The sequence below is a fragment of the Emys orbicularis genome, chromosome 2 (assembly GCF_028017835.1).
Source record: "Emys orbicularis isolate rEmyOrb1 chromosome 2, rEmyOrb1.hap1, whole genome shotgun sequence".
Classification (NCBI taxonomy): domain Eukaryota; kingdom Metazoa; phylum Chordata; order Testudines; family Emydidae; genus Emys; species Emys orbicularis.
Window position 1 is genome coordinate 111,329,327 of NC_088684.1, and position 12,658 is coordinate 111,341,984.

Genomic DNA, 12,658 nt, shown 5'->3' on the forward strand with positions numbered 1-12,658 from the left:
CCCCAAAGAAAACAACCTCTACCCCCTATACAACCCCCTCTGCAGAATTTTCTATTCATGCTGGCCTAAAGGTACTCAGAACCTGAACTCCCATTCCCTGCCCAGCAGCATACTGTACTATTGACAGAAAAGTAGGCTGCCTTGAAACTTTCAGAATTGCAGTGGTTTTATAGAAAGACAAAAGCCCACCCAGTTTGCAGCTATGCCAGACAACCACACCTTCTGAACTGAGGTCTGCCTGTACAAAGCCAAAATTTTGAAATCTGATACGGAAATCCATTTCAAATCCTGATGAGAAATATACTATAATACTGAAGACATTATGTAGCATGTGTGCAGAAAAAAGCTTTTAGAGAAATTAAGGAATGGAAAATTAATGGCAGTGGAGTTGGGTTTCCCAGTTGCTGCTTGTAGTTATCATTTGTTCTTTGGATCAAATCTTAACATTCCAAAAACTAGTTCATGGGTGCTGATGTGCTTGCTCCTCATCAATATCAGTAAGCTGGATTTTGATTTTAAGGATCAGATTGGAAGGGATTTATTTGAGCTTTTCAAATGTAGAAAGGGATTTTGCACTTTTTTTTAATGCCAGTGCAGGTAAAGATATTACAGCTTGTGTGAATATGTCAGAAACTATCATAACTGATCTGCAATGGCTTTTAAATGCATAGCAAACTGTACCATGTTCCCTAGTCAATGAAGGTTTTGCATCTAACAACATATCTGATTTAGAAATTTCATGGCCTTGAGCACCATACTTGGAGACTTTACAGGCTTGGAATACTGAATGTTTCCTATTTTTTATGTTGCCCCTTTTCGTGAACTTTATTAATTCCAGTCTACAGCAAACATTGAAAGTGCTGTTTTTCCTTCAAGATCCATTTCTGGAGCAAAAAACAAAAACAAAACAAAAAGCAAACAAAAAACCCCCTTACAATCTTGCAGCTTTATTTCACTGCAAAAGTCTCAGATCCTCTTGTAGAAGAATCTCACTTTTCAGCAGAATTCACTCAACATTTGAAATTAAATATGCAGATTAATTTACAATTCACTAATATTTTAGTCATATGACAATTCACTAACTGCTTAGGCATCCAGTTGACCAGAGATATAGTCTTGTTACCCTGGAATATATAGTTCCCACTACGTGTGTGTGTGTGTGTGTGTGTGTGTGTATATATATATATATATATATATATATATATATATATATATATATATATATATATATATATATATATATATATATAAGTGAAGTAGACTACACCTAACGTTTACCTAAATTATAATGCCTGACACTTTAAAATAGTGACATTTTAAATAAATATAAAAATCTAGCTTTAACACAACCCTTAAGAGTTGCATAATTATTATAGCTTTTCCACACACACAAAACCAATTCAAAAGATGCTGGTAATTTGGAGGATGTTGTTTTGTAATACTAGCTTCCTTTACACTGCCTCTTGAATGTTCTCTCCTTTTCATTTATGTTGTTTCTTAACTCTTAGCAGCTGGGGTAAGGTTTACTAAATTAAGAATCACTACTAATAGGAAAGACCAAATGGTTATTTTTTATTAAGAGTGATTAAACTCAGATTATTATTATTAGTTACAGTTTTAATGATTATCCATTAGCCATTAGGTCCAAGGTAGTTCTAGCTTTTGTAAGATACTTCTACCTCCATCTGGCCTCCTCTCTGCCTTCATATAACAAATGATAGCCCCAACAGCCAAGGAAGTTCAATGGCTACTTGGGTATATATACCCAAGTTAGCCAGCCTGCCAGGACTTCAATAAACAAAGCAGGGAGCAAAACTGGTATGGTACCCTGCCAGCCTTTACCATCAGCCCACAGAGAGGGAAAAAACAAAAAGAGAAGCTAAGCAGAGAGACAGGACCCTAGGTTAATGAGAGTGATCGGACCTGGCAGCTCTATTTGGTGGTTGACCCTGGACACATTAGCCCCATTTCCCTATAATTTCCCCTCATTGCTACCACTAGTGGAAGCATTAATGTAGAGAAGGCATTGATATTGTAACTACCATTCCATATGGCCTTGCTCTGTGCAGGATTAAACAGTGGATAGTCTACATTAGTGCTCCTACCATTGCTACCAGTAGAGGAGCTGTACCATTTGTAGAACCAGTGGGAAACTTTTGGGAAAATGGCTAGTGTAGATGCGTGAAAACATTATTCCCTTAGTGAGCACAGTCCTAAGGCTGTCACTCTAGTAAGTGATAGCCAATTGCTCTTTCCTCCCTAGAAGAGAACTAATCAGCTTTAATTCTCACCTCAAGCGTAAAAGAAGCAATTCTCCTCTATCAATCAAGCAGTGACAGAGAGCAGTTTGTATCTCTACATAGGCTTGTAGAAGAGATTAATATCAGCTATTAGATCTTACTGCTCTTCAAACGTCTATTCCAGCTTTAGTACAAAATTTACAATTAGCATGTGCAATGAGTTTCAGAACCTTGTGTCTCCTAAATGTGAGTTCTTAAAATGCTACGTAAAAAACCAAAAGGTCTTAGAGACACTGCTTCATTACACAACACTTTTTCATGAAACATAATTGTTTGTTTGGACGGCAATTTGGAAAATAAACTATGATGCAAACAACACTTTAAAAATTAGTATAACAGATAGAAAAAATATTTCTTTACAATATATGAATACATTTTATTAACAGAGAGGAATAGTGTGGGCTGTACGTTAATCCAGTAGCGTTTCACTCCAAAGGCCTAGGTCCAAAATTGCCATAAGGTCACTAATGAAATACATTTGGCGATTTTAAATGTATGACCAAATTCTGTTCTGATACATACAACTGGTATTGCACATGCGTATCTCAGCAGAGTCTGGCATAATTCCTAGTGGATTCTTTGACACATCACACAGTCACTACACCATTTAGTGTAACTTGCAGTCTGCTTAACTGAGGCTCTAAAACTACAATAGGAAAAGGATGTTGCAGGTCAGGATTGAGGGGAATTGGCAGAGCTGTGTAGACTATGCCTGGTTTGTGCCAGAGGTAATCTTGTCTCTATATTTATTCCCAGGCACATTTTGGTTACATTTTCAATATAGATTATTTTAACAAATAAATATAAATAAAATAGTATCGACTCGCTTTAAAGTGAAGACTGAATTCTTGAAGCTAGGAGAAAACATTCTTGATTTTCATAAGGCAAGAAAGGCACAAGTCCTTTTAAACAGATGCTTTATTATATCCACAGACGATAAAATCCCAGTGCTACAGTAAGACATGTAAATACTGAACCTGAAAGAAAACACAAGAGTTAGTGTGAAAATGAGAAAAGGCGAGAATACATTGTTAGTTCTTGTATTGCTCCCTCAGGAAGTAGTATTCCAACAGTTAATTGCAAATACAATGAATTTTTACAAGTTATGGCTATATTCTTTATTTTTTATTTAAGAAAACAAGCTATTCATCTCCAGAGTACAAACACAATTTCAATAGGGAGATGACCACAAAATGATAAAACAGAAGAAAGGAAGGAAAGAGGGAGTGAAGGAAAAATGGGCCGGAAAGCTATCAGTAGTATTGAAAAATCCTATCATTGCTTACCATTCCAAATAAGTAAGATCAACATGGCAAGTTATGGTTACGAAATGAGGAAATAAAGATAATATAAATATTAGTAGCAAAGTCCAATATCTTGCAAATGTTATAGTTTTTTAAACCTCATTTATAAAGAGTAGATATGATCAATTTAATTTGTTGAAAAGTTTATCCTTTAACAAGTTTGCCATTCTGTCTTTGTGAGCCCTCATCTCCTTCTCACAGTCACCCTCCAAAAAGTAAAGAGTGTTTTACCTTTGTCTTTAATAAGAGTAGTTACGCAATGCTAAGTGATCACACAAACATAAGAACGGCCATACTGGGTCAGACCAATGGTTCATCTAGTCCAGCATCCTGTCTTCAGACAGTGGCCAATGCCAGATGCTTCAAAGGGAATTAACAGAACAGGGCAAATATCAAGTGATCCATCCCCTACGGTCCAGTTCCAGCTTCCGGCCGTCAGAGGCTTAGGAACATCCAGAGCATGAGGATGCATGCCTGACCATCTTGGTTAATAGCCACTGATGGACCTATCCTCAATGAACTTACCTAATTCTTTTTTGAGCCCAGTTATAGTTTTGGCAATGTGTGTTGAGTGAAGTAGTAATTATTTTTCTTTGTTTTAACTGTGCTGCCTATTAATTTCATTGGGTGACCCCCTGGTTCTGTTATGTGAAGGGGTAAATAATACTTCCTTATTTATTTTCTCCACACCATTCATGATCTTATAGATGTCTATCATACCTCCCCTCCCCCCTTAGTTGTTTCTTTTCCAACCTGAACAGTCCCAGTCTTTTTAATCTCTCCTCATATGGAAGCTGTTCTATTCCCTTAATCGGGTTGCAATCACTTTGGAGGACAGGACTAGAATTCAAAATAACCTTGACAAATTAGAGAACTATTCTGAAATCAACAAGATGAAATTCAATAAAGACAAGTATTAAGTACTTCACTTAGGAAGTGCAATCAAATGCACAACTACAGAATTGACTAGATGGTAGCACTGCTGAAAAGGATCTGGAGGTAACAGAGGTTCACAAATTGAATACGAGTCAACAATGTAATGCAATTGTGAAAAAAAGGCTAATATCATCCTGGGGTATATTAACAGGAATATTGTATGTAAGATGTGGGAAGTAAATATCCCCACTCTGGTCAGCACTGGTGAGGCCTCAACTGGAGTTCTGTGTCCAATTTGGGTGCTAGGCTTTAGGAAATATGTGTATAAACTGAAGAGTGTCAAAAGGAGAGCAACAAAAATGATAAAAGGTTTAGAAAACCTGACCTATGAGGAAAGGTTAAAAAAACTAGGCATGTTTAGTTTTGAGAAAAGAAGCCTGAGGGGTGAATTGATAACAGTCTTCAAAAATGTTAAGGGCTGTTGTAAAGAAGACAGTGATCAATTGTTCTCCATGTCCACTGAAGATAGGAAAAGAAGTCATGGGCTTAAGCTGCAGCAAGGGAGATTTAGGTTAGCTATTAGGAAAATTTTGCTAACTATAAGGGGAGTTAAGCTCTGGAATAGGCTTCCAAAGGAGGTTGTGGAATCCCCATCACTGGAAGTTTTCAATAACATGTTGGAAAAACATCTTCAGGGATGGTTTATGTTTATTTGGCCCTATCTCTGCGCAGGGGGCTGGATCTGATGACCTCTCAAGGTCCCTTCCAGCCTTACATGTCTATGAAAGTGTTCTTTACATACAAATGCCCGAAAGCTGAAAAACTTCAGCACAAGGCATGTATAAATACACAGGACAGTAATCGTACAAACTGAACTGTTCCAATTAATGGATAAGGTTTCCATTACATCACTAACCACTCTTGACAGTTAATCAGATCATTTCTCTTTTAATGTAAATAAATTTAAGCACGATTCAACGAGTAAGCATGTGCCTAACTTTAAGCACACAAATAATCCCACTAAAGTCAAAGAGTCTACTCAATGTGCTTAAGTACCTTGCAGAATCAGGCCTTTAATAAGAGAGCTGAACACAACTCTAACATGAGTGCATATATTTGTCAGAATTCCTTACCTGCTAAGTATTTAATATTATCAAGTTTGTGCGATTCCAACATTGTTTTCAGTCCTGCAACTTCTGTGTCTATTTTCCTATCTGTTCGAGTTAGAGCTCGGTCTTGTTGTGCATGCTAGAAACAAAGCAGAGTATTAAGTTATTTGAACACAATTGAACCTTAAAATAAAACTAAATCTGTTTCCTTTCTGAATTACTTTTTTTGGCTCTCCCTTCACTCTTGCAGATTTAGTACTTTAACAATGTATTAAAAACTAAGAATAAGCCTTTCTCAGGAGGCTTCTGTAGTTATACTCCTCCCTCTAAGAAGTATTACATAATGTTATATTTCTTAAGAAGCCAGAGGTTTCCCTTAGTACTGAAAATTCATACCACCACATTTAGGTGAACACAAGTATAAAACTTACTGCTCTGCTGTAATGTTTTTTTAAAAAAGCTTATAAAACATATTTCCTGACGGATTTATTACAATGGTGACTTCATATCGAATTTACAATTAGCTGTAAATTCCATCATAAAACCCTATTCATAGGGTTTGTCTTTAAAAATTCATGCTGACTATACTTGACCTACAGCTTTTGTGCCTGATCCTACAATCCTTACTCAAGCAAATTTCCAACAAAATAAAATGGGAGTTTTGCCAGAATAAATATATAATCTGGCCCCATTTTTATCTCACTCATCTGTCCACTTCCTTCCCAGCACTAGTTAAGGATGCAACATCAGCATTCCCTTCTTTGCTGTTGGTGATTTGTATCACAACTTGAAGAGGTGCAGATGAACAAGGTGCTGAGAAACTGGCAATATAAATGAATGGTGGACATACTGAATATGTACCAGTCTGGGAAAACAAAGGAGCCTGGGCTACTAAGGGATGATCTGGCTTTATTGAGGCTTGATCCTGGCTGATCTTTCTGATCACTTTGTTTCTGAGGAGAAAAGGCATGCCCCTGGAAGCTTAATCAGGGAAATGAGATGGTGTCCATTCTCCAGGCCTGCGGGAGCTAATGCTAGGAGCAGAATCTCACTATTCCTGTTGGTTTGGTTTGTAAACATGTCCACCATGGAAAGAACTACCTTGATATAATCTGATCAAGTTTTTGTTTGGTTAGCTCCCACTGTTCTACCATTCGCTTAAGACAACTAAGCAAATCAACATGACTGTTGGGCTTGCCACAGATGTACGTGGCTTTGTTGGGCAGACTCAGGTGTTCCAATTATGGAAGAATTTTCTGGAGTTTCTTTTTAGACTTTCACTTTCTGGTCCATCTTGGCAGTTGATATGAGCCTAGTAGTTCTGCTGTCACCTTCCAAGCGAATAGTTGCAGTTCCCAGAAGGCCCCTTGGGAGGAAGCTATTTCATTTCCTGCTTCCCACAGCTCCAGGAGGTTGATGCTGAGCTGGGATTCCTGGGGAGATCACTTGCCATGACTCATGTCCCATCTAAGCTCTCCTTCCTGAAAGTTGGTGTTGGTTGCCATGCACACTACTGGTGCATCTGCCAAAGCTGTGTCCTTGTGATCACTACTGAAGGGACTGGACATCTGAAGGGACTATCAACACGTGGTCCATATCCTGAACCAGGTACCTCCAGGCCTGATTGGGAAGCTCTGAAGGAGATGAAAGTTGGAGTACTCAAAGTACTTTTCCCTTCCTCACAGGCCTTTATCATATGGATCAGCTGAATGCACTAATGTGCTGAGGAATTGCAGCTTGTGTTATGTCAAATTTCTCCTCCGACAGTACCAAAAGACCCAGGTTGGTTTGGAATTCCTAAGGTTGGGTAAGAGAGCTCTTCTGATGATTCACTATGCATCTATTATGTTCCAGGAACTGGATGATTTGGTGAACATGGCAAGCTCATATGATTGCACCTTTGCTAGCAGGTTATCCAGAAAGTGGTAGAACTGGATGCCCTCTTATCTCAGAATAGCAGAAAAATCATTAACTTTGTGAACACCCCAGGGCTGGGCAACAGACTAAAGTACACTGCTTGACTATGATAATTGTTATTCCTGAATGTAAAATATAGGAACCATTAGTGGCAGGAATGTTTTGGAATGTGATTATTCTTGAGATCTATGAAATTTAAGAAATAATTCCCAAGATTTCTTATGCCAGATCTTTAAATCTCCATCCTGAAATGAGTTCTGCACACAGAGAGGTTGAAGATTGACAAGTCCAGTTTTTGGGTTTTTTTTTGCTCAAGGAGCGGGCTGACAGTTCAAAGAGGTGAACATCTGAACAAGAGCCATTTGATATAGTTGTCTGGGTACCACTCTACAGCTGAAGCAGCTGAGGATCTACTGTTAGGCTTGGAGTCCCCTACCTTCCTCAAGGTGATCTCCCAAAGAGTCTCTCTGCCAATACAAACCACACTGGGAGAAGATAGCAAAAACTCCTGAGGAAAGGAATTCTCAGAGAGCTGTTGAGGAAATCTCTGTTTCTGAGTACAGAAGCAGAAGACTGGGGAGTCACATTAATGCAGTTGACTAGTTGTACCTGTTGAGGATGCCAACAGACAAATTGCATGTGGAGGGGGGAGCAAAGAGGCTAGAGAGGATCCTTTTGTTAGGCTCAGATTTAGAAAGGGTAGAAAAACCCAGCAGTTTCAAGCAGTTTCCATGATAGAGACAATGTCACACACAAAAGTTCTCAAAATAACTCAAACATATAAAATATGATAATTGAATTGAATATATTATTTATATATGTTCAGGGTTTTGAGAACATAAAACTCCATGTGAGCTTTGCTTTCATGTGTTTCATGTATTCCTGGGGGAATTCTGCTCCACTGCGTGATGCAAAAGTCACACAGTAATTAATGTTATGCGCAGAATTTCCTTTTCCTCCCACAGAAATGGGCTGCTGAGCTAGGGGGTACTGGACCCAGCAGAGCCCAGCTCACAAATAGACGACACTACCGGGGGAAGGGGAGGGAGCTGGAGGGTTCCCAGCAGCTCCTGTTCTCAGCATGCCCTGAAGGAAGGAGGCGGTGTGCAGGAAACTCCGTACTAGCTTGGGACCCAGCATTGGGCTGTTTCTCCCTCTGGATCTCTGGAGGGTAAGGGGTGTGGGTATCTGGGCTGGGGGGTGCCCCGTGGCTGGGATCTGGGGGGTAGGGAGTATGTGCGAGTGTCTGTGCTGGGGAAGGGGGAGGGGGGCGCAGGTGGGCTCTGGGGAAAAGGGGCAGAGAAACAGGAACTGAGTTGTCGTAGGGGTTTCTTTAATTCTCTACTCCTGGGGGAATTTATTTTGTGTCTGTATTGTTACAGACATAGTTGCTGCCAGGTATTTCGAAATAAATTAATTGAAACTGGCATGATTATGTTGTGTTATTTTGACAAATAAAATACGCAGAATTTTACAATATTGTGCACAGAATTTTACAATATTGTGCGCAGAATTCCCCCAGGAGTATTCATGTATGTACAGCATTATATTTCAGTTACCTGTGTAGTAATGTCATAGTACTATATATAAGTACACAACAAACTATTTAAAACTAGCTAAAAACTGAGTTTTGTACATTTAGGATACCTGAAATATGGACATTTAAATACTACTCATGTTAAAGATTTTTGTGCCTGCTTACAGTACACAAATACAATAAGCCTTATTATATCATTCAACAATCCATTCTTAAATTCTAAATTCTTACCAATGCCACGATTTCTGTCCTTATTTCCAGCAGTTTTTTTTCATTAACTGAATACTGAAGAAAAAAGCAAACAAAAAAAGCATTATTCTCTCTTCTGAATTTCTTCCCAGCTTCACATTAGTACTTTTGCTTAGTTTCCAACATCATTGTTATAATTCATAAGCTGGAATTCAGTATTCTTCTGTGTTTGCCAACAATATTTAGAGTTACCATTGTAGAACAGATGTTGCTCTTTGGAAGAAAAGAAAGTTTAAGCCAAATGTTTCAGCAAATCTCAGAGTTATAAGGGCAGCAGATCTTCTACCAGAAACTGCCCTTTAATTATGGCAATATGTTTGCTGATTGGCAATGGGAAAGGATTGCAGATCTGCATTTAAAAACACACACACACACACACACACACACACACACACACACACACACATAAATACTAGTCTCATAACTGAGGCTAGATTTAAATATTCTGCTGTGTTCACTTATGCATGTCTTAAAGAGGACAAGGTTAGACTTTAGCCACTTTTCTCACCCCTCCACCCCCCAGTACGAAGTTTTAAAAGATAAAAGCAGATTTAATTGTCATATACAGTTGTTTAATCAGGATTAGATTTGTTCCCCACTTGAAATTTTGGAGTGACAATGAAAGAAAAGATGGGTAGCCCTTCTTTTAATTTGAAATTAACACTATTAAAAATTATTGTATTTGTCAAATATACTATGTTTATGTCTCGTGGTAATCCATTAACTGGTTTATGAAACCAGAAGGATGCATCACAAATCCACATAATGTTTTTGAGTTCTATCTGCGTCTTTGATTGAACTAACAGATCATATAAAATGGGGGACGGGGGGGGAGAATATCACATGTTGCAAAGAAAAAGATTACTGCATGCTTGCAATAACTGAAACACATCAGTATCATTCAAGTTCGGAGAGACTCTGGTGAATGGAGAGGGGGACAAAAATACCACAAACAAACATCTTCACTCAATATTTCTTTTTAAACAAGTGATAAAAGGGCAGATTATCTACATCAGAACCTAATTTAAAAGTGCAATGTTTTTCAATCAAAGTTACAAACCATCATGACAGGAGATTGAACATTACAATAGTAAGTAATAGCTGATCATCACTACCTGGTGCCATGCTCAAAAGAACAATTACATTTAAAATGATTCCATAATTTAAGAGTGAAATTATGCACAATACATATTTTAGTAGCTTTAGCTATGTTTAAGGTTGCTAGAACTTCCATTCTAATGGCCCCTTTTTAGTAGTTTATATTTTTTAACTTTTTTGGATGAAATTTTCCAGGTCTGGCCTCTGTTCAAAGTTTTGTTGTTGTTTGAAATTATTCAGATATTTTAAAAAAGAATAAAGACAGAGAAATGCACACTTTCAGCAGTAAAGAAGTCAACAACTACTTGTAACAGCTCTAGCACCTAAGTAGATGGGGGACAGAAAACTAAAAGTTGGCAGGGAGATGGCCCGTAGGTTTGATATGTGTTTTCAGTGGTTGAGTAACAAGCCATAAAAGTTAAAAGTAAAAGTCCAATAACAATAATATTCTTTTAACGTTTTATGGCATTTCCTAGAATTTTAAAAAGTAATAGAAAAAAATCCATAATGTGGATTAATTTGCTAAGCAGCAAGGGCTGGGCTAATGGAGTAACTGGTAGCAGAAGATAACAGCCTACTACTATGTTGATCAGCACTAGAGGCAGGTGGTGCACAAATTTTATCCAGGAGTTTTACAGATATTTGCTGACAAGAGAATTCTTGGTTCCGGAAGGGAGTCTGCTGCAGTGGTTCTGCCCCTGTCCCCCTCAAACCTATGTCTATCCTCCAACCCTTGTCTCTTACAAGCCCCACTCCTCCTAATGCCCCCACCACCCTGACTCATTCTCTCCTTGGCTCCTGCCTGACCCCCTCATTCTCTGCTCCTTCACATCCCTCAGCTTCTTCCCACCATCCTCTTATTGTCCCTCCCCATCCCCATCTTCTACCCACCCTCTGCCTCTGCTCCTATAAATCCCCCTGCCTGTCCCATCCAATTCCCCCCTCTGGTTCCTGCCGCCTCTCCCCCTCCATCTACCCCCCACATTTCCCAGCTTGTGCTCCCCACATGCCTCCCCTAATACTCCCTCTGTTCCTATTCAACTCCGATTCCTGGCTCTTATCTCTCACTCTTTCCCCCATGGATACTGTCCCCCTAGCCTTCTGCTTCTCCCCACCCTCTGGCTCCTGCAACCCCCCTTTTCCCTTATCTCTTCCCCATTCTTTAGCCCTCTGCAGTCTAAATCAGGCTGCTCCTCCTCCTCACTGTCTGGGTACCAGCAGGGGGTACACAGAGCACAGGGGAGAGAGTCTCCCTGCTCTCAGTTCTGCTGCCACAGTATCCTGGAGCAACATTTGCAAGAAAAGTTCTTCTCAGTCTCTGCAGCACTGGACTAGAGCATTCCCCATATTTTTTTCCATGGGACCAGCATTTTTGACACAAAGACCACCCCTTTGCCAAATTTCAAGTCCCCGCTTCAAAACATGGAGGCACTACAACATCTTAAAAAGTCTTATAAGCATTTGTTAACAGGGCAAAACATTGTATTTTTCCCTAATTTTGTCCACAGAAACCGCTGATCCTATTTTTTTAAAGGAGGAGGTTCACTCTGAGGCAGACACCCAGTATGGAAAAATTCAGCCCAAATGGTTAGTTTGGCAGGGTTACCAGCAAAACAGAGTCTTACAATGTGTTGGGCAATCTTAACTAAAGACATCACTCCTGTGAGGTCTATAAATATATTGAATACTACAGTAAATTTAAGCAAGCTGTAAGATTCATTTGAACTAGTTTTATATAAATTGCCAGGATTTTCAATTCAATTATATGAAAGAGAAAAGATCATTCTATTCTACAATACTCATGGCTCCACCTCTTTCGTTACACAGACTTGAGATATTTTCTTGTGCGATAAGAGCAGGTAAAGCAAACTGCCAGAATGTTCCTGGCAGATGCCCTAGTACCAGCGGTTCCCAAACTGTGGGTTGTGGCCTCAAATGGAGCACGCCATCAGCAGGTGAGATTCTGGTGATCCCTACTACATGGAGGGTGCCATTTTGCTCTGCACAGCATGACCTTGCATACACCATACATACGAGGTCACGCCGTGTGGAGAATGCTTTTTTGTAGAGCAAAATGGTGTTGTCCATGCGGGGTGACCTCGCACATATGGTGCATGTGAGGTAATGCTGTGCAGAGGACACGCTTTCTCTCTACAAAATGGCATCCTCCATGCTGTCTGGGGTCCTGGCAGGAAATACGTCATTAAAATGGGATTGTGCCAGCAAAAAATTTGGGAACCTCTGCCCTAGTCCTAGGCTCAGAGCAAT

At 39.3% G+C, this 12,658-nt stretch overlaps 1 protein-coding gene across 1 annotated transcript in view; it reads right to left on the minus strand.

Annotated features, from left to right (window-relative positions):
• Positions 1 to 3,200: 3,200 nt before the first annotated feature.
• MCUR1 (mitochondrial calcium uniporter regulator 1) overlaps positions 3,201 to 12,658 on the minus strand; it is a 39,368-nt gene continuing 29,910 nt past the window's right edge. Inside the window, exons 9-11 of the mRNA XM_065398331.1 lie at positions 9,275 to 9,328; positions 5,614 to 5,728; positions 3,201 to 3,277 (exon numbers count right to left, since the gene is read on the minus strand). Of these exons, the coding sequence (XP_065254403.1) occupies positions 3,222 to 3,277; positions 5,614 to 5,728; positions 9,275 to 9,328 (225 nt within the window). The 3' untranslated portion in view covers positions 3,201 to 3,221. The remainder of the gene's footprint in view (positions 3,278 to 5,613; positions 5,729 to 9,274; positions 9,329 to 12,658) is intronic.